The sequence below is a fragment of the Mercenaria mercenaria genome, chromosome 2 (assembly GCF_021730395.1).
Source record: "Mercenaria mercenaria strain notata chromosome 2, MADL_Memer_1, whole genome shotgun sequence".
Taxonomy (NCBI): domain Eukaryota; kingdom Metazoa; phylum Mollusca; class Bivalvia; order Venerida; family Veneridae; genus Mercenaria; species Mercenaria mercenaria.
In genome coordinates this window covers 53,233,674-53,257,355 of record NC_069362.1, presented here as the reverse complement: position 1 = coordinate 53,257,355, position 23,682 = coordinate 53,233,674, and the positions used below count along the sequence as shown (strand labels likewise).

Below are 23,682 nucleotides of genomic sequence, written 5' to 3'. Positions count from 1 at the left end.
TGACCTACAGCTCCAAAATTGATGCACTCTGCACATTGTCTCATCGCCACCCACATACATGCCAAGTTCAAAGCCAGTAATACTATCTAGAATGGTTATTAAGTTACACTCCAGACACAGACAGATTTGACCTTAAAGCAGTTTGTGACCATGCCTTTCAGCACAATTTGTGACCATGAGCTCAATCTGAGACCATGTCTACTGGGCAGACTAAGGAAACAGAATGATCTGAGAAGCATCTGGTACAGGGTCATCCAAAGAACATCACTATGAAATTATTTACAAATCAAGCCAGCAGTTGCAGAAAAGATGACTTTTAAAGTTGTCCATATAACCATATCAAGAAAACTAAATTAGCCACATCCCATGGCAGCCATGTTTCTAAACAAATCAACATGGTGTGAAAGAGTTCAGTACTGGGTGGAGCATTGATCAAATTATTTAAAAAAACACACCTGTCCAGTGGTTTGTGAGGAGAAAAGTTTCAAAATTTTCTATATAGCCATATAGGTAAAAAGATAAGATTTAAGGGAATTTAATAGAGGGTCACTGACGCATGAAGCATTTCTGTGAAATTATGTTCAAATCCAGCCAGCAGTTTCAGAGCAAAAGATATTCAAACTTTTCCATATAGCCATACAGGGAAAATTAGTCCCAGCCCTCACCCCCCACCCCCCTAGCTTCTGGAGGTTGTATTTTTAAAAGAAACAGAATTATTTCAATGACTTCAGTAGAGGGTCTCCAATTATTGCTGCAAAATTATTTTGAAATCAGGCCAGCAGTTAAAACAAAGAAAACTAACCCCATTCCATGGCAGCCATGTTTTTTTTTAACGAAACAGAATGATTACTAGTACATGTATAAGGAATTTGGAAGAGGGTCACCGAAGTAACAATTCACTGAAAATATTTCAAAACTGGACCAGCAGTTTATGAGAAGAGTTGTTTTCTTTTGGTGGCAATGACAATGATGACCTAGATTTGAAGGAATCTGAAAGGAGACCACCCAAGGAACATAATCCTGTGATATGTGGCTGAAACTGGAACAGTGGTTTATATATAGACCTTCTTTAAAGCAATTGTGGACAACAGACAGATGACTGACAGACATGACAACAGATATCCAACAGTCCTTAAAAGTTCACCATAAGCACTTAATGTGCTCTGGCCCCGTGTTCACAAAACATTTTTCGGTCTCGGCTGAGTTTGAAATTTTAATATCAATTTTACTAAAACTTCAAGGTTAAATTCTAATTGAGACTGACCATGATAATACTGAATAGCCACTTGAAAATAGTTATTAACTTGAAAGTTAGTTTTAAACATTTTATTTAGATATAAAGGACAAATAAAGTTTCATTATCAAACTCAGCTGAGACTGAAAATGTTTTGTGTACACGGGGCCAGGATTGCTAAAAAGAACCCCCAAAACATCAATGTATATTGAGCAGAATTTTTGGAATCTTTAAAATGGCTGACACCTTTAATCTGCAATTAGAACATATGTGGCATTTTCCCTGTTTTCAAAACAACCTGACTGTGAGAAATATCTAGTGTACTGATAAATGAAGTATTTTTAATCTAGAAACAATCAAGTATCAAGATAATTGTACACAAGCACTCCCATTACTGTGAAATAATTTATATTTGTAGGGGGCTAATATTTGCAAATTTAATTGTACATCAGCTGAACAAGTAGCATTTTATCTGTTTATTCATTATGTACATCATTTCCAAATTGTATCAGAGCTTGAAAACTACCTAACTAGATTCTGAGAATCCCACCCCCCATTGCCCTTAAATAAACAAGAGATCACAGAGTGATCTTGGGGCCCACCAATGTGCCATTTTTGAGTGTTCCAAATTTCAAGACTTATTGACTAGCTCAAGGTCAAATTTCATTTCCGTACACAACACTGCATGTGGTCCAAATTCGAAAGCTGTAGCTTGAGAAATGTGAAAGTAGGTCACTAGGTCAATCTTAAGGTCAAAGTTTATTTTGGTACACAAAACTATGCAAGTGGTCCAAATTTGAAGGCTGTTGCTTGAGAAATGTGAAAGTAGGTCACTAGGTCAAAATCAAGGTCAAATTACACTTCAGAACACAAATCTATGCATGTGGTCCAAATTTAAAGCCTGTACCTTCAAAAATGTGAAAGTAGGTCACTAGGTAAATGTCAAGGTCAAAGTTTGTTTCGGTACACAATCCTATGCATGTGGTCTAAATTTGAAGCCTGTAGCTACAGAAATGTGAAAGTAGGTCACTAGGTCAATCTTAAGGTCAAAGTTCATTTCGGTACACAAAACTATGCAAGTGGTCCAAATTTGAAGGCTGTAGCTCGAGAAATGTGAAAGTAGGTCACTAGGTCAAAATCAAGGTCAAATTTTATTTCAGAACACAGAACTATGCATGTGGTCCAAATTTGAAGCCTGTACCTTAAAAAATGTGAAAGTAGGTCACTAGGTCAATGTAAAGGTCAAAGTTTGTTTCGGTACACAAAACTATGCATGTGGTCCAAATTTGAAGGCTGTAGCTTGAGAAATGTGAAAGTAGGTCACTAGGTCAAAATCAAGGTCAAATTTCATTTCAGAACACAAAACTATGCATGTGGTCCAAATTTGAAGCCTGTACCTTCAAAAATGTGAAAGTAGGTCACTAGGTCAATGTCAAGGTCAAAGTTTTTTTCAGTGCACAAAACTATGCATGTGGTTCAAATTTGAAGGCTGTAGCAACAGAAATGTGAAAGTAGGTCACTAGGTCAAAATCAAGGTCAACTCATGTCAAGGTTCATCTTGCCACTCAAAACCATACATGTGGTCCGAATTTGAATGTTGTAGGTTATTGACAAGAAGATTTTAAAAGCTTTCCTCTATATAAGTCTATATGAACCATGTGACACCCAGCGCGGGGCCATATTTGACCCTAGGGGGATAATTTGAACAAATTTGGTAGAGAACCACAAGATGATGCTACATTACAAATGCCAAAGCCCTAGGCTTTGTGGTTTGGACAAGAAGATTTTCAAAGTTTTTCCCTATATAAGTCTATGTAAACCAGGTGACCCCCGAGGCGGGGCCATATTTGACCCTAGGGGGATAATTTGAACAATCTTAGTAGAAGACCACTAGATGATGTCACATACAAAATATCAAAGCCCTAGGCCCTGTGGTTTTGAACAAGAGGTTTTTCAAAGTTTTTCCCTATATAAGTCTATATAAACCATGTGACCCCCGGGGCGGGGCCATATTTGACCCCAGGGAAATAATTTGAATCATCTTGGTAGAGGACCACTAGATGATGCTTCATAACAAATATCAAAGCCCTAGGCTCTGTGGTTTTTGACAAGAAGATTTTCAAAGTTTTTCCCTATATAAATCTATGTAAATTATAGAAATAAACAAAGGGCCATAACTCTCTCTAAAATTGTTGAACCAGTCTGATTTTCAGGGGGACACAACTAGGGTATCAATACATCATTCTGACAAAGTTTGGTCAAAATCCCCATGGTAGTTTCTGAGGATATGCGATAACGAGAAATTGTTAACGGAAGGACGGACGGACGGAAGGACGACGGACCACGGATGCAGAGTGATTTGAATAGCCCACCATCTGATGATGGTGGGCTAAAAAGCAAGTTACTCTTTACAGTTAAAGATATTTTGTAACAAGAGGGCTATGATGGCCCTATATCGCTCACCTGTTATCATTGCACTTCTTGTCCTCAGAAAAAATATCTAAGTCCAAAGGACAGGAACAACAAAGGGAAGAAATTTAACCAAAAAGAAAAAAAAATTCTTAAAAGGTACAGATATGTCAAAATACACCTAAAAATTGGAGGTACCATCCATGTTGTACCACAGAAAAGTGGTCTCGGTTTTTCCCTTCAGCCAATAATAAACAAGAGGGCCATGATGGCCCTATATCGCTCACCTGAGTTTAATTGCTTTCTTGAAAAAAATTCTTTGCTAAAGCTAAACAAATAACCCCATGGGGTGGGGTCAATTTGACCCCGGAGGTCATGATTTGAACAAATTTTGTAGAAGTCTACAAGGCAATGCTACATGTCAAATATCTAAGATCTAGGCCTTCTGGTTTATTTTTAGAAAAGTTTTGAAGATTTCCCTATGTAAAATCAAGTGACACCTGGGGTGGGGTCAATTTTGACCCCGGGGGTCATGATTTGAACAAATTTTGTAGAGGTCCACTAGGCAATGCTACATGTCAAATTTCTAAGCTCTAAGCCTTCTGGTTTATTTTTAGAAATTTTTTGAAGATTTTCCTATGTAAAATCAAGTGACCCCTGGGGCGAGGTCAATTTTGACTCGGGGTCATGATTTGAACAACTTTAGTAGAGGTCCACTAGGCAATGCTACATGTCAAATATCTAAGCTCTAGGGCTTCTGGTTTTTGAGAAGAAGATTTTTTAAGATTTTCATATGTAAAATCAAGTGACCCCCGGGGTCCTATAAGTACTTACTGATATAAATCCATTTTGATTACAATCAGGGGAGGTAATCAGATATAAAATAACTCTGGAACCTACGATTGGATCTGATTTGTCATGGAATCCAAGATTTATTGTTGTTGAAGATATTTTGGAAGTTTGTATCAAATAAAACCATAAATGAAGTCTCTATAGGGCTGCAAAAGCCAAAATAGCCAATTTTGGACTTTTAAGGGGCCATAACTCTGGAACCCATGAAGAAAGGAACCAAGATCTTGTGGTGATACAAGTTGTATGCAAGTTTGGTTAAAATCAAATAATAAATGAAGCTGCTATTGTGCAGACAAGGTCAAAATAGCTAATTTTAGCCCTTTCAGGGGCCATAACTCTGGAACCCATTATGGGATCTGGCCGGTTCAAAAAAGGAACTGAGATCTTATGGTGACACAAGTTTTGTGCAAGTTTGATTAAATTCAAATCATAAATGAAGCTGCTATTGTGCAGACAATGTCAAAATAGCTAATTCTGGCCCTTCCAGGGGCCATAATTCTGGAACCCATAATGGAATCTCACCAGTTCATGAAAGGAACCAAGATCTTATAGTGATACAAGTTATGTGCAAGTTTGGTTAAAATAAAATCATAAATGAAGCTGCTATTGTGCAGACAAGGTCAAAATAGCTAATTCTGGCCCTTTCAGGGACCATAACTCTGGAACCCATAATGGATTCTGGCCAGTTCAAGAAAGGAACCAAGATCTTATGGTGATACAAGATGTGTGCCAGTTTGGTAAAAATCAAATCATAAATAAAGCTGCTATTGTGCAGACAAGGTCAAAATAGCTAATTTTGGCACTTTCAGGGGCCACAACTCTGGAACCCATAATGGGATCTGGCCAGTTCAAGAAAGGAACCGAGATCTTATGGTGATACAAGTTGTGTGCAAGTTTGGTTAAAATAAAATCATAAATAAAACCACTATCGTGCAGACAAGAAATTTTGACGGACGCACGGACGGACTGACGACGGACAACGGACAAAGGGTGATCACAAAAGCTCACCTTGTCACTATGTGACAGGTTAGCTAAAATAATATGGTCTTTGCTCCAAACCAGCTGTCCTAGTGCCACTATGCAACTAAAGTATAACAAAAGCTAATAGATCATGAAATGCCCCCTTTGATGCATTCAGTAACTGCACAAGGAACAGATCTGCTGATCATGATCAACCTCCCTATTAAGTTTCGTGATCCTAGATCTAAGCATTCTCAAGTAACCATCTGGAATCTGTTTAACTGTTCCTGGTCATTGTGACCTTGACCTTTGACCTACTGACCTCAAAATAAATAGGGGTCATCTGCTTGTCATTACCAACCTTCCTATAAACATTCCTTATCCTAGGCCCAAACGTTCTTGAGTTATCATCCGGAAACAGTTTAACTAATCCGGGTCACTGTGACCTTGACCTTTGACCTACTGATCTCAAAATCAATAGGGATCATCTGTTGGTTATGATCAACTTCCCTATCAGCTTTCATGATTCTAGGCCAAAGCGATCATGAGTTATCATCCAGAAAGCAACCAAAATACCAACTGACCGACCGACATCTGCAAAACAATATATCCCTCCTTCTTCGAAGGGAGGCATAACTAGAGCTACAACTTTTACTATAATCAGGCAAGTGTGTTACTAATTAAGTACAATAAATTTAATTTTGATGAAAAGAATGCTTTGCAAAAGTTCCAGTACAATAGTCTGTAGTTACAAGCATAACTGTAATTGTAAACAAGAGATGTCAGTTTAAGACAGCCAATGTTTGACTATTCGAATTGTCCCAGAAGCAGGAATATTACCCTAAATGTTAACAAGAGCTGTCTGTTGACAGCCTGCTCGACTATTCAAAGAATTGATGGAAGTATGGGGTCAAAATATTACCAAAGATCTTCAGACAAAAGAAGGCAAACAATGTACCAGTATTTGTGAATTTGGATAAGACTTGTACTATATGACAATGTGTGACCATGATGGTAAGCAAGTGCTCAAAGTTTCAAAGCCATCTATCAAACAGTTTAGACAAAATATGGAATGGTATATGAAACTTAACTTATTTCTATGTCAAAACAGGGCCATAATTGAGCTAAAGTCCTTGTCCTAATTAGTGTAGTCTTGCATACATATGTAGACTATGATGGTAAACAAGTAGTCAAAGTTTCAAAGCCAACATGACAAACAGGTTAGGCAAAACATGGACTGGTGTGAAAAATTTGTGAAAACTGATTTCCAAGTCCAAAAAGGGCCATAATTCAGGCAAAATAGTTGACAAGAGTTATGTACTCTTGCCTGCAGATGGAGATGATAAACAAGCCTTCAAAGTTTCAAAGCCACATTATGTCAAGTACATTTCAGTTTTGACAAAATGTTGACTTGTATGAAAACTAAATCAATTTCAAAGTCCAAAAAGGGCCATAATTCAGCTAAAATACTTAACAGAGTAATGTACTCTTGCCTACAGGTAGAGACAAATCATGTACTTGTACAAAAATTGAACCAATTTCCGAGTCCAAAAACAGCCATAATTCAGACAGAGTTATATACTCTTGCCTACAGGTAAACTGTTATAATAAACAAATGTTCAAAGTTTCAAAGCCACATGTCAAATAGTTATGTACTCTTGCCTACAGGTGAAGACTGTTATAATAAGTGTTCCAAGTTTGAAGTAAATATCTTTGATGGTCTACAAGATATTACCATTTCACAAACAAGAGTTGTCCGTAAGACAGCCAAGCTCGACTATTCGAAATATTGTCCCAGAAGCAGGAAAATATTACCCAAAATGTTAAAATATCACAAGAGTTTTAAGTTCAAAAGGGGACATAACTTAACCAAAATGCAGGTCAGAGTTATGGGACTTGATGCTATCAACTAGTTTTATAACCCCAAAGACACATGTGAAGTTTAAATTCAATATCTGCATTAGTTTTGAAGATAGCAACTTGCATGTAAAACTTTAACCAGAATTTTCTAAGTCCAAAAGGGGGCATAATTTGGCCAAAATGAAAGTCAGAGTTATGGGACTTGGTGCTATCAACTAGTTTTATAACCCAAAAGACACATGTGAAGTTTCAATTCAATATCTGCATTAGTTTTGTAGATAATAACTTGCATGTAAAACTTTAATCAGAATTGTCTAAGTCCAAAAGGGCACATAATTTGCTCAAAATACATGTCAGAGTTAATGAACTTGACCCAGTGAGGTTGGTAATTGACCTAGAAAAAGAAAAAACAGTAAGTTTCAAAGCTGTATGCCTTTAAAATGATAACTGCAAAAACTTAACCAAGGTGTGATGCCGATGCCAGGGTGAGTAGAATAGCTAGACTCTAGACTATTCTTTGAATAGTCGAGCTAAAAACTTTAACCAATGCTAATGCCGACACTGACGCTGGGGTAAGTAATATAGCTCTCCATATTCTTCTAATATTCAAGCTAAAAAATCTATAGAGTTTCAATCCAGTATCTGCATTGGTTCATGCAGAACTTTAACCAGAAGTTTTTAATGTAACAATGTTTGCAAATATACATACCGTAATAATTCTATTTATAGCCCGGGCGTTTATTAGAAAACTGGTCTGTTCAAAAGTTAGGGATGGGCGAATATTAGAGACAAATCACAACCAATCATTCAAAATTGATGCAACATTTATTTTCGAAAATACTGGTGTCGGCGACTATGTGATGGTCGCAGAGAAATCGATAACGAACGTACTACATCGGTACTTTAAGCGGCAATTAATTAAATACGACTAGTGTTTCCCTATGGCTTTCCAAAGTGAAAAGAATGAAGGACTAGGCGGTTTCTATGATTTACAAGAGGCCAGACACACAAGATATAAATTTTAACAACATCCTATTAAAGATCAAATGCCTCGAATCCAGTATTGATTAAATTTCCCTTGCGGTACCCGTCTCGAAATGCCAGACTAGTGACGTGACGTAATTAAGAAAAGCGCGCGCCTTTGCATAAGCACATGTTTACCTGGGTCAATACACAGTACATGTAGTATACGGCGGTATGTGTGTTAGTGTCAGTAAAAGCAGCCATAAAAGGTTTTCATGTTTCTAAAAATCATCATTCTATCGGAACTATACTGACATGCATGTCTGAACATGGGGGCATTGAAATACCGTGTACATATAAAATATACGGAATTAAAGATAAGAAAAGTGAAGTGCGATCTCACATCAGAATGGAAATAAGAAAATTCGCTGTTTAAACAATTAAAAGGTAGGATTATTTTCATTGGATTTATAGGATGGGCCCTTATTAGATAACATCGTATTTTTGATTTTTTCCGAAAAAAATGGCCGTTTTTTCCCCGAAAAGTCGGGAGTGGGCGCTTATTAGAGCATGGGCTATAAATAGAATTATTACGGTAAATTAGATTCAGCTTTATGGATCATTCCAGTTCTTCAGCAGTTGCTTCCCATTACAAGATCTTAATAATTATGACTTTTCATTTATGCCATTAGATAATATGAATGATGGCTTTAATTGCTTTTGTAGAGACTTTTTGATTAATAAGTTAAAAACATTGCAACTCAAAAATTTTGTACAATGTTTGATGACTATCAGTAATAGTGCTATTTTCTATGGGAAATACTTGCATCATGGATCTTATATTATGAGAGTTGATTCATAATATTCTTTTTGATATTTTAAGCAGTTCACTCAGACAAGAAATATTTCAAGTAAAAATGTTGAGACAGGATGATGGAAGCCAGACAATCCACCTACACTAAGAGCTCACCCTAAACAATGTAAAGCTGACAGTGCACAGAGCATTGTGGTTGTATTCCTAGGCCTGGGTTTAGAGTTCCAAACATTGCATACTTGCTTGATCAGTCTTGCAATTGTATACTCCCAGGACGTATTTCAAATTGTTGGGGATGTATATGGCAACTACAAGAGCTCATCGAACACGAAATGCCCCCCTTGATGCATTCAGTAATTGCACAAGGAACAGAAATTATTTGCTCACTCTAAACAAAAGTTCTACTGTTCTGGTTCAATGTGAATTGACCTTTGACCTATTGACCTCAAAATCAACAGGGGTCATCTGCTGGTCATGAGCAACCTCCCTATTAAGTTTAGTGATCCTAGGCCAAACCGTTCTCAAGGTATTGTCTTGAAAGGGTTTAACTGTTCCGGGTCAATGTGACCTTGATCTTTAGCCTACAGACCTTAAAATCTATAGAGGTCAACTACAGGTCATGACCAACCTCTCTATCAAGTTTCATGATCCTAGGCCCAAGCATTCTCAAGTTATTGTCTGGAAACAGTTAAAATGTTCTGGGTCACTGTAACCTTGACCTTTGACCTACTGACCTTAAAATAAATAAGGGTCATCTGCTGGTCATGATGAAGCCTCTCTATCATCTTTCATGACCCTTGGCCTAAGCATTCTGAAGTTATCGTCCAGAAACCGTTTAACTGTTCCTGGCCAATATGACCTTGAACTTTAATCAAATGACCTCAAAATCAATAGGGGTCATCTGCTGTCATGATCAATCTCCCTATCAATTTTCTTGATCCTAGGCCCAAGCGTTCTTGAGTTACCACCCGGAAACTGTTTTACAGTTCCTGGTCACTGTGACCTTGAACTTTGACCTACTGACCTCAAAATCAATAGGGGTCTTCTGCTGGTCATGACCGACCTCCCTATCAACTTTCACGTTCCTAGGCCCAAGCAGTCTTGAGTTAACATCCGGAAACCATTTAACTGTTCAGGATCACTGTGACCTTGAACTTTGACATACTAATCTTAAAATCAATAGGGGTCATCTGCTGGTCATGATCAACCTCCCTATCAACTTTCATGATCCTAGGCCCAAGCGTTCTTGAGTTATCATCCGGAAACCGTTTACCTGTTTAGGGACACTGTGACCTTGACCTTTGACATACAGATTTCAAAATCAATAGGGGTCATCTGCAGGTGATGATCAACCTTCATATCAACTTTCATATATTTTTATTTGTGTGTTGGCATTGGCACAAACATTCGATCAAAATGGTCTAACAAGAGGGCCATGATGGCCCTATATCGCTCACCTGTTATCATTGCACTTGAGGACAAGAAGGTCCTCAGAAAAAAATATCTAAGTCCAAAGGACAGGAACAACAAAGGGAAGAAATTTAACCAAAAAGAAAAAAAATTCTTACAAGGTACAGATATGTCAAAATACACCTAAAAATTGGAGGTACCATCCATGTTGTACCACAGAAAAGTGGTCTCGGTTTTTCCCTATGACCAATAATAAAAAAGTTACTAAAAATAAGCTATTTATAGTAATGTAAAAGGGAAGTAATTAAAAAAAAAATTATTGTAAGTGAACAAAAGAAGGATCTGCAAACATAAATGACATTTCAGATCAGTATCTTCATTAGTTACGGAGATATACCCATTTTAATTTGAAATAAAGGGAGGTAATTTGACATAAAATCAGTCCATAGTTATCTACCCTGATTGGCTCAGTCCAACAAATGACAATAATGAAATTTCAAATAAGTCCTATAAGTACTTACTGATATAAATCCATTTTGATTACAATCAGGGGAGGTAATCAGATATAAAATAACTCTGGAACCTACGATTGAATCTGATTTGTCATGGAATCCAAGATTTATTGTTGTTGAAGATATTTTGGAAGTTTGTATCAAACAAAACCATAAATGAAGTCTCTATATGGCTGCAAAAGCCAAAATAGCCAATTTTGGACCTTTCAGGGGCCATAACTGTGGAACCCATGATGGAATCTGGCCAGTTCAAGAAAGGAACCAAGATCTTGTGGTAATACAAGTTGTGTGATAGTTTGGTTAAAATCAAATAATGAATGAAGCTGCTATTGTGCAGACAAGGTCAAAATAGCTAATTTTGGCCCTTTCAGGGGCCATAACTCTGGAACCCATTAAGGGATCTGGCCGGTTTAAAAAAGGAACTGAGATCTTATGGTGACACAAGTTATGTGCAAGTCTGATTAAATTCAAATCATAAACGAAGATGCTATTGTGCAGACAAGGTCAAAATAACTAATTCTGGCCCTTTCAGGGGCCATAACTCTGGAATCCATTACGGAATCTCGCCAGTTGAAGAAAGGAACCAAGATCTTATGGTGATACAAGTTGTGTGCAAGTTTGGTTAAAATAAAATCATAAATGAAGCTGCTATTGTGCGGACAAGGTCAAAATAGCTAATTCTGGCCCTTTCAGGGGCCATAACTCTGGAACCCATTAAGGAATCTGGCCAGTTCAAGAAAGGAACCAAGATCTTATGGTTTTACAAGTTGTGTGCCAGTTTGGTAAAAATCAAATTATAAATAAAGCTGCTATTGCAGACAAGGTCAAAATAGCTAATTTTGGCCCTTTCAGGGGCCATAACTCTGGAACCCATAATGGGATCTGGCCAGTTCAAAACAGGAACCGAGATCTTATGGTGATACAAGTTGTGTGCAAGTTTGGTTAAAATAAAATCATAAACAAAACCACTATCGTGCAGACAAGAAATTGTTGACGCACGGACGGACGCACGGACGGACGGACTGACGACGGACGAAGGGTGATCACAAAAGCTCACCTTGTCACTATGTGACAGGTGAGCTAAAAACAATGCATATTCTTGTCCTGGCCATTACTATACACTAATGAGACATTACTTAAGGATGTACGAGCGAATTTTTTCTAAGGTTAAGAATTTTTTCTTACCCTGTGAGCTTGAAGACATTAGTTTCTAAGACAAACAAGAGCAGAAAAAACATAGGTCACCAAACTCGTTTTAATTTTATAGGGTATTTTCTTCACCCACTGTTTACGCATTTCTGAAACTTTGTAAAACTGAAACAAGAGGGCCATGATGGCTCTATATCGCTCACCTGTTATCATTGCACTTGAGGACAAGAAGGTCCTCAGAAAAAAATATCTAAGTCCAAAGGACAGGAACAACAAAGGAAAGAAATTTAACCAAAAAGAAAAAAAAATCTTACTAGGTACAGATATGTCAAAATACACCTAAAAATTGGAGGTACCATCCAAGTTGTACCACAGAAAAGTGGTCTCGGTTTTTCCCTACGGCCAATAATAAAAAAGTTACTAAAAATAAGCTATATATAGTAAAGTAAAAGGGAAGTAATTAAAAAGAAAATTATTGTAAGTGAACAAAAGAAGGATCTGCCAAATAAATCTGTTGACATAAATGAAATTTCAGATCAGTATCTTCATTAGTTACGGAGATATACCCATTTTAATTTGAAATAAAGGGAGGTAATTTGACATAAAATCAGTCCATAGTTATCTACCCTGATTGGCTCAGTCCAACTAATGACAATAATTAAATTTCAAATAAGTCCTATAAGTACTTACTGATATAAATCCATTTTGACTACAATCAAGGGAGGTAATCAGATATAAAATAACTCTGGAACCTAAGATTGGTTTTGATTTGTCATGGAATCCAAGATTTATTGTTGTTGAAGATATTTTGGAAGTTTGTATCAAATAAAACCACAAATGAAGTCTCTATATGGCTGCAAAAGCCAAAATAGCCAATTTTGGACCTTTAAGGGGCCATAGCTCTGGAACCCATGTTGGAATCTGGCCAGTTCAAGAAAGGAACCAAGATCTTGTGGTGATACAAGTTGTGTGCAAGTTTGGTTAAAATCAAATCATAAATGAAGTTGCTATTGTGCAGACAAGGTCAAAATAGCTAATTTTGGCCCTTTCAGGGGCCATAACTCTGGAACCCATAATGGAATCTAGCCAGTTCAAGAAAGGAACCAAGATCTTATAGTGATACAAGTTGTGTGCAAGTTTGGTTAAAATAAAATCATAAATGAAGCTGCTATTGTGCAGACAAGGTCAAAATAGCTAATTCTGGCCCTTTCAGGGGCCATAACTCTGGAACCCATAATGGAATCTGGCCAGTTCAAGAAAGGAACCAAGATCTTATGGTGATACAAGTTGTGTACCAGTTTGGTAAAAATTAAATCATAAATAAAGCTGCTATTGTGCAGACAATGTCAAAATAGCTGATTTTGGCCCTTTCAGGGGCCATAACTCTGGAACCCATAATGGGATCTGGCCAGTTCAAGAAAAGAACCGAGATCTTATGGTGATACAAGTTGTGTGCAAGTTTGGTTAAAATAAAATCATAAGTGAAACCACTATCGTGCAGACAAGAAATTGTTGACGGACGGACGCACGCACGGACTGACGACGGACGAAGGGTGATCACAAAAGTTCACCTTGTCACTATGTGACAGGTGAGCTAAAAATGTTGGTACTTTATAAAACATATAATATCCTACTTAATCTTATAGGGATTTCAGGTCTTACAGGTTAATATGAATATATGGTGATGTCAGTATTATATAAGCATAACTGTCACTAACAAATCTCTTTAAGTTTTACATGTTGACATAATTACCCCACCCACTTTATTTTCAATGGAAAAAACGTCTTTAGATCTACAAAAAAATTCTGACGTTAAGATTTTCAAAATATTTTGCAGCATTAATGACACACAAAAATGCTTCAAAATGGAAAGAAAAAAAGTTGGGGTCACCGTGCATCTAAGAGATTTATTAAGACAAGAGGACCATGATGGTCCTGAATCGCTCACCTGTCCCAACATGACCCAGTTTTGAACTGAGTATGACGTCGTTTTTTTTCTATTATTTGACATAGTGACCTAGTTTTTGAGCTCATGTGACCCAGTTTTGAACCTGACCTAGATATCATAAAGATGAACATTCAGACCAACCTTCATACAGATCCCATGAAAAATATGGCCTCTAGAGAGGTCACAAGGTTTTTTCATTATTTGACCTACTGACCTAGTTATTGATGGCACATGACCCAGTCTCAAACTTGACCTAGATATCATCAAGGTGAACATTCTGACCAATTTTCATGAAGATCCATTCAAAAGTATGGCCTCTAGACAGGTCACAAGGTTTTTCTATTTTTAGACCTAATGACCTAGTTTTTGACCGCAGCTGACCCAGTTTCAAACTTGACCTAGATATCATCAAGATGAACATTCAGACCAACTTTCATACAGATCCCATGAAAAATATGGCCTCTAGAGAGGTCACAAGGTTTTTCTATTATTTGACCTACTGACCTAGTTTTTGAAGGCACATGACCCAGTTTCGAACTTGACCTAGATATCATCAAGGTGAACATTCAGACCAATTTTCATGAAGATCTTGTGAAAAATATGACCTCTAGAGAGGTCACAAGGTTTTTCTATTTTTAGACCTACTGACCTTGTTTTTAACCACAGCTGACCCAGTTTCGAACTTGGCCTAGATATCATCAAGATGAACATTCAGACCAACCTTCATACAGATCCCATGAAAAATATGGCCTCTAGAGAGGTCACAAGGATTTTTTATTATTTGACCTACTGACCTAGTTATTGATTGCACGTGACCCAGTTTCGAACTTGACCTAGATATCATCAAGGTGAACATTCTGACCAATTTTCATGAAGATCCATTCAAAAGTATGACCTCTAGAGAGGTCACAAGGTTTTTCTATTTTTAGACCTAATGACCTAGTTTTTGACCGCAGCTGACCCAGTTTTGAACTTGATCTAGATATCATCAAGATGAACATTCAGACCAACTTTCATACAGATCCCATGAAAAATATGGCCTCTAGAGAGGTCACAAGGTTTTTCTATTATTTGACCTACTGACCTAGTTTTTGACGGCACATGACCCAGTTTCGAACTTGACCTAGATATCATCAAGGTAAACATTCTGACCAATTTTCATGAAGACCTTGTGAAAAATATGGCCCCTAGAGAAGTCACAAGGTTTTTCTATTTTTAGACCTACTGACCTAGTTTTTGACCGCACGTGACCCAGTTTCGAACTTGACCTAGATATCATCAAGATGAACACTCTGACCAACTTTCATAAAGATCCCATGAAAAATGTGACCTCTAGAGAGGTCACAAGCAAAAGTTTACGCACGGACGGACGGACGACGGACGCTGCATGATCACAAAAGCTCACACTGTCACTTTGTGACATGTGAGCTAAAAAAACTGTTAAAAAGTGGTGGATTTTGATATTTTTTGTTCTTTTTGTTTTAGTTTATATTTTCTAGATAATATAAAGTGCTATCTTGTGTTGTAAATTTAGCAGCTAGTCTTATTAAAGTTGATTTATTAATTGATTCTACTGATGAGAAACTTTGGCCTCTGCTTACTAGAGATGTCATTCACCAGTTACCCTCATAAATTGCTTGGGACTGGAGTGTGTATCATTTTATCAGGGTATGTTGTCATCATGTACCATCGTAAACATGTCTGATTTGTTAGAGTTAGAGGTGGCTCCGTATTTGGGATGGTACCATCAGTCAACGGTTATCCTCATAAATATTAGGGGTAATCTTTGTCTTTCATTACCATGATACACTCCAAATATGGGAGGGTACCTGCTTTTGTATATAAACCTTGGTCAGAACTAGGGAGGGAATTCTTTACTTTTGGCTCGGACTTTGAAAATGACAGATCATAGAAACAAGAAATGAAATATTTACAGTTATAATTATAAGTGACTTTAGACCAGAGGAATGAGAGAAATTATAATTTTGATGACTTATTTCCATCACTAGACAAAATCTCATAATAAACTAACATTGAAAATTGGAATTAAAGTGTATTTTATCAATGGAGTATAAACCCCCACACCCGAACCTACGTTTTTCAACACTGGTGGCAGCGACGGAAACGGACTTACACACGTGCTTATAAGAAATTTGGACATATATTTCTATTTAATATATTTGTGGTGACAATTAAGTGACAATCATAGGACCTAAAAAGCAACAAGAAAAAGATTCTGTCACAACTGAAGATGATGACAGTCATGAACATGTAAGGGGTGTCAGAGCACGATTCCTGGTCAGATTTTGCACAATTCAATGACGTTGTTCCATTATTCGATAAAAACTTGAATATGGGGAATCAGAATAGGCCAGTCATATTACGAGCGAAGGCTCAAAATAGTGGGTTATGGAGCAGTATTTTTGTGCTCATGCAGCTGCAAATCATGAAGTTGATAGGATGTTTCAATACACTTTTCCATGGATTAAAACAGACCGGGAAGTACTTCTGAAATCGTGTTCAACGACTTCGATTCCATAATAGTCTGGATTTAAATGGGTACGTACAAAGTGGAAATAGCTTCAACTTTGGTGACAATAACGAGGAGGTGTTGAACAAGGACGTAAATTCTATACTGGATGAACATGTTGCATTATCCGAGGATGCAGCGCAAACATCTAACTTAGGTTGTCTCAAACAGTTTAACACAGTTAATTGTTCACCTGTCAAAATGGCTAAATTGCAGAGGGCAGACCCAGATTTAGGAATTGTGATACAGTGGCTTGAAGAAAACAGACGACCCCTGAGAGATAAGGTAGCTGGGAATTCACCAAGTGTGCGGAATTCTTGGCTAAATTATGACCTGTTAACTCTGATTGATGGAGTGTTATTTAAAAAGTACATTGTCAGTGCAAAGGACCATCGGCTTTTGTTGATAGTGCCTAGAGTACTATATAAGGAACTTTTGATATCTTGTCATGATTCAATTACTGGAGCACATTTAGGAATTTCAAAGACATATTCAAAATTACATCTCCAATATCACTGGTATAAAATGAAGGAATACGTCCAGTTGCATATCAAAAGTTGTGAAAAGTGTGCATTCCGAAAAAGGCCGAAAAACATATCGAGGGCACCATTAACAGAGTACACAGTTGGCCATCCTATGGATCGTATACAAACGGACCATAATGGGGGCCACCTTAATATGAGACAGAATCCGGAAATCGATACATATAGTGCATCATGACAGATTGAAACCTTTTCATGGAAATAAAATGACCCATTGGCAATCAAACATGGTTAAGTCTGAGGAAAATAATCATAAAGCAAAAAATGAAAGGGTACCAGCAAACTTCCAAATCCTGCCCGGACAGTACCAGTCAACAATGTGAGAGGAAGTTCAAGGAACAGGACCCAATACAGACCATACCAACATGGTACACAAATAGTTTAAAATATTAAAAGTGTTAATTGTTTTGGATATAAGTTCATAATTCCTTTCGGATTTAAAATGTTAACTAAATTTTCATCCTGGATTATAAGATGTGTAATTATTCATTTCATTATTCTTTGTATGGATTTAATTAGTGGCTGCATTGGTAATAATAATCCCATTCAGCCTAAGTGTATTCAAACGGATTTATTATTCTTTATATGGATTTAATTAGTGGCTGCATTGGTAATAATAATCCCATTCAGCCTTGGTGTATTCAGATGGATTTATTTGTGGGTTTCATTTTCAGATATGAAAATTTGTGCCATTTATTAAAATCATTTGTTGTATAATTAGATATTCTTGGCACACAGGACTTAAAACTTTGGTAGAGACAACTACCATAGCCATACAAATTAGATATTGTGCCTATTCCCTTTTTTCAAATTAATTTAAATAAATTAAAGGCACCAGGACTTACATTAGTAAATGGTAATGACGACTACCATATCAATGAAATTAATCATATTTGTGCCTATTTCTATCATCATACTGTGTTAATGTTAAAACAAATAAAGGCACCAGGACTTAGTGTGAGAGAAATAAACATTGTGTGAAAGTGCTTACAAAAATATATTCACCTTATTAGATGAACCGAATTCAACACTGGATTTTACTTTACATGTGTTTTACTAGGACAGTTGGTGATTTTTTTTACACTTTTAATGTTTCATACACACATTAGTATAATAGTCATTTTACATGTATACTACTTTGAGAAGCATTTAGTTAATGTAGTTCTTCCGAACTATAATCCTGAGTTTTATTAAAATGCAGAGTATAGCATGTTTGCTACTATTCATGACACTTAATCATTTATATTGAGGAGCAATTTCAATGATATAATAGTTTATGTATTCATATTCTTATGTATCTTCTTCATAGTATTTGAGAGCAAGAGTCTGGCTCAGTAGTCACTTATGTTTTAATGTTTAAACTTAATTGGGGACAATTAAGAAGCTAAGGGTGGGGGAGTGTTGTAAATTTAGCAGCTAGTCTTATTAAAGTTGATTTATTAATTGATTCTACTGATGAGAAACTTTGGCCTCTGCTTACTAGAGATGTCATTCACCAGTTACCCTCATAAATTGCTTGGGACTGGAGTGTGTATCATTTTATCAGGGTATGTTGTCATCATGTAACATCGTAAACATGTCTGATTTGTTAGAGTTAGAGGTGGCTCCGTATTTGGGATGGTACCATCAGTCAACGGTTATCCTCATAAATATTAGGGGTAATCTTTGTCATTCATTACCATGATACACTCCAAATATGGGAGGGTACCTGCTTTTGTATATAAACCTAGGTCAGAACTAGGGAGGGAATTCTTTACTTTTGGCTCGGACTTTGAAAATGACAGATCATAGAAACAAGAAATGAAATATTTACAGTTATAATTATAAGTGACTTTAGACCAGAGGAATGAGAGAAATTATAATTTTGATGACTTATTTCCATCACTAGACAAAATCTCATAATAAACTAACATTGAAAATTGGAATTAAAGTGTATTTTATCAATGGAGTATAAACCCCCACACTCGAACTTACGTTTTTCAACACTTGAAAACTTTTATTTTATTTATAGCTTAACATTATATGTATCAGTCAGAAAAATATCAAAACCAAACCTGATCTACTTTAATAGATATTTGAAATTACCTACCCCTACCCCATTGTAAATCTTACAATTTTAGGCAAATGCCAGCCAAAAATAAGGGTGAAAATTTTTTTTCTGCAAAAAGCATAATATATTTGGTTAAATGGTACATTATTAGCCATATTTTAATTATTTAGCATTAATTTTTGGCAAAACTTTTGTTAGAAAGCAATATTCGAAGAAACATTTTTCAAAATGGCGGATATCCTGAAAAAAAACGCTCGTACATCCTTAAATGTGGTGTTGATATTTACATAGTGCTTACAATCCTAAACTAGATCTAATCAAGTTCATCTGTCTTTAAAGTTACCTGTGTCAAATGGATCAAACATATACTGAACTTTCTTCTTTGGTTCATATTCTTCTTACTAATTTCCTTTCGGAGAAGTATTTATCATGAGCCTGGGTGTGTTCAACCTGGACTTACATCAGCAAGGTCAAGGTCATTAGAGGTTATCAGTTTCAGTTCAACTTTTGAGGAATACTGAAAGCTATTCTACTCATCCAAGCATCAGTTTTACACAATGTCAGCTACATCATATCTCTTAACAACTGAATGTACTGTAACATCACAAAAGGCTTTGTATGCAGTTACTCTTTTGAGAAAGTATAACCAATGGTTTGTTAATGTGGATACTGGAGTGTAAATATGGCAATTGTGAACAATATCCAACAATCTTTAAATGCTCAACATAAGCATTTTGTTCTCACTGGGGTTTAACCTTTTATTTACCATTTATTATTTAAAGGGTGATCATTGAAAATCTACTGTATGACTGATCAATAGCAGTGTAGACCATGATGAGCCTGCACAGACATGCAGGCTAAAGGTTAACCATGATGGCCCTAAATCCGACCACTCAAATGCATAAAAGCTGTATCAGAAAACTAATTGGAAAAACAACCCTGAATTCACAAAGTACCTGATCAATTATGAAATATTTATACTTACTATGTACTGTACTGGCCTGGTAGTTCTGGTGGTGGGTTGTGAGATCCTGCCTGAAAACAACAAACATACTTAGTGAAAACTTAGTCAGTATAGGACCACTGGAACAAACATACTTAGTGAAAACTTAGTCAGTATAGCACCATTGGGACAAACATAGTCAGTATAGTACCATTGCAACAAACACACATAGATTATTTTTTTATATTTGAATATATATTCTTCTTTTTTGCATACGATTGATATATTGTATGAAATGGAGATTTCAAAAAAGAATATTTTATACTATTAAGTTTGTTCCTTTCCTATTTTGAAAAGTAAGCTGGCAATTGATCCTAAAGTAAATGGAATAGTTTTGTTTTGTTTAAATCCAAACAAACAAGTTAACAAGTAAATGATCACTTGATTCCGAACAAACCACTTGTTAGCAGAGGCATGCAAAATCTTTTGGCTCTGTAATACATCTGTTTTGTATTTATAATAATCCAGACTACAGATACAAACAAGACAGTACAGTTGAATTTTGTTCCCTCAAACTCAAATAATCTGACTACCACACCTAGCTCGACCTCATCACTGGTCCTGGCAATTCCCTACATAATGTGTAAAGTTTGATGGCTCTAACTACCGGTAACTTATAATACAAATTTTGTGGGTCCTGTCAGGTTTGAGCAAACATAATTTGACTGTACTGAAGAAATTTCACTGATTTTACATTTATTGAAAGTTTCATAAAAATAAGTTGAACAATTGTGCACAAAAGCTCTTTGTAAAACAGATATGCCTTAATGATGGCATTTTGCCAGGTTACTGGGTATGTAAAGTTGAGTCTAGGTTACTGGGTATGTAAAGTTGAGTCTAGGTTACTGGGTATGTAATGTTGAGTATAGGTTACTGGGTATGTAAAGTTGAATCTTAAGTTTGCAGTGACCCTTGGCTTTAGACCAAGTTACCCTAATGACTAAGCATTCTTCTGTTCTTGATTGTAAACCATTTAAAGTCATGACAATGATGACCTTGACCTTTGACCTTATAACCCAAACTGGTAATCTACAGGCCATAGCCAACTATCCTACAAAATTTGAATGTCACAGGCCCAATGTTCCCCTGTTGCCCACAAAGCATTTTAATTTTCAAGGTTACTCTTATTACCATAAGTGTTATGTATCCAATCCCTGCAAGAACCGTCCCACTATTGGTCACATGAGCTTGACTTTTATCTACTGACTCTAAAAGCAGTAAAGGTTATCTATGACTACAGGCAATCATCTTATGAAGTTTGATGGTTGCAGGACCAAGCAAGTTGATGGTTGCAGGACCAAGCAAGTTGATGGTTGCAGGACCAAGCAAGTTAAACCATTTTCTGTCTCTTGGTCACAGTCACCTTTCCTTTTAGCCTACGTACTGATGACAAAAACCTACCAACATAACACACACAATCATCTTATGACTTTTGACAGTAAAAGGCCCAATCCTTTTCTACTTATTGTGGTTTGCAGGTTACTATGACCACAACCTTCGACCTTCTCCCCAAAATACTGAGGATTGTTTACTTATCACAAGTAATAATAAGATGGAACTTTTAGGGATATAAAACAACCGCTATCATAAAATCAATCTTAATGACAACAGGCCCAAGGGATCTCCACTTATTGCTTGGAAACTCTTGAGGTCACTGTGACCTTGACTTTTGACCTACACACTCCCAAATCTATAGGGGCCATGGCAACAAAGTAAATTCCTATGCTTAGGCCTAAAGGTTTTCTTCTCATTGATCAGAAACCAAAGTTCTACTGATCAAGAGCCAAACCTACTAACATGAGCAACCCAGTACAACCCCTCATCTTCTTTTAGGGATGGTGGGGGAGGTATAAAAATGAAACTATTCTCTATTGATATGTGATAAAAAGAAAAGTAGAGTAAGCAATACAAAAACTTTCACTCCTGGTATACTTTTCAAGTGCAAAGAATAAACTGAAGCCAATCCACTAACAGACCACATTTTTTACCAGTTTTCTCTTTTAAATCTTGTACTCCTTTGAGCCATCATATAAAATAAACAGCCATACAACAGAACATTAAAAAAATATATCTCAAAATTCTATATTCATCATTTTACAGCATTGCGAAAGAATTGCACCTACACAAAAGCGAACGTCTTTTGTCAGGTGAACCAAAATACATCAAGAGTAAAATCTGTATGTGACTCAAAAATACACCCCATGCAAATTGGCTTGATTGAATATTTAAAGCAAAGAATTTAACAAAGAAAAATGTAAAAAGGATGACAACTCTTCAGCTAAAATGGCTATTATGTTATTGTTTAAAAATATGATAATAATTTGAAAGTACAAACAAGAGCTGTCCGTAAGACAGCATGCTCGACTTTTCTCAGTGCTTGACACTGAATTACAGCTTTTCCAGTAAAAACTTTATAAAAAAAAAATTCTAAGTTAAAAAGGGGCATAACTCTGTCAAAATTCAAACCAGAGTTATGAGGACTGTTTCTCCTGGTGTTGACATTGATAGTAAATAACTATTTTAAGTTCCAAGTCAATAGCTTTAATAGTAACAGACAGTGGCAGCGATGCTGGGGCGAGTGCAATAGCTCTACTTTTTCTTCGAAAAGTTGAACTAAAAATGTTGGAAGTACTGATATCATCTTACAGTTAATCAATGAAAAATATTCACTTATGAATTTCATAAAGCAAATGATGGCAATATATATTTATATGCACCCATAACCGTTCCTACATTTTACACCCGATGTAAACATTTTGTTACCTGAACACAACATTGGTCTGACTTTAGATGCTACAATGTTTTGTAAATATTTAGGCAATGCAAAGTTCCTACAAAAGCAATGCATAAAAGTTACAAGAAATCTAGTATATAGTGTGTTTAAGCCTTCCTGATCTGACCACTTAGGAATGTTGAAGAATACTAATGCCCTCCTACAAGAAAAGTCGCTTCAAGAAAGCTCTTGAAACTATTTTATACAAAAAAAAATTCTATTATAAAGCATGTGGGAAAAATACAAAAATATATCAAATAACAAATGCCTGTTAAAAACATTTATGGGGAAACATAACAAGAGCTGTCACAAGAGACAGCGCACTCGACTATTTCGGTGCAAGATAGTGATACGTGGGCACATCTGAGGAAGCTGGCGGTGTCACTGGAGTGTTTAATAACTCCAATGTGGATGAAGATATTGGACAATAGCTTAAGTCTGTGTCAGATGTATTTAGTAATAAAAGAGATAGAGAAGTGTATCAAAACATTAAACATTAAATAAGTATAAAAGGGACTCAATTTATAGAAAATTTCTGCAATAGTAATTTTATGCATCATGACATTATGTCATATCATGTGGCTAATAATGTGGAGCAACTAAGTTTGAATCAAATAAGTGAGATAGAGCGGAAGTGCATCATAACTTGAACCTGAAATTCTAGTAAAAAGGG

General features: G+C 36.3%; 1 protein-coding gene across 25 annotated transcripts in view; it reads right to left on the bottom strand.

Moving 5' to 3' along the window:
• The window catches only part of LOC123563976 (sorbin and SH3 domain-containing protein 1-like), a 426,437-nt gene that overhangs the window by 86,213 nt on the left and 316,542 nt on the right, over positions 1 to 23,682 (bottom strand). For all 25 annotated transcript variants that reach the window (XM_053536619.1, XM_053536629.1, XM_053536606.1 and 22 more), the window contains one exon: positions 20,219 to 20,268. In XM_053536619.1, coding sequence (XP_053392594.1) covers positions 20,219 to 20,268 — 50 coding nt within the window. The remainder of the gene's footprint in view (positions 1 to 20,218; positions 20,269 to 23,682) is intronic.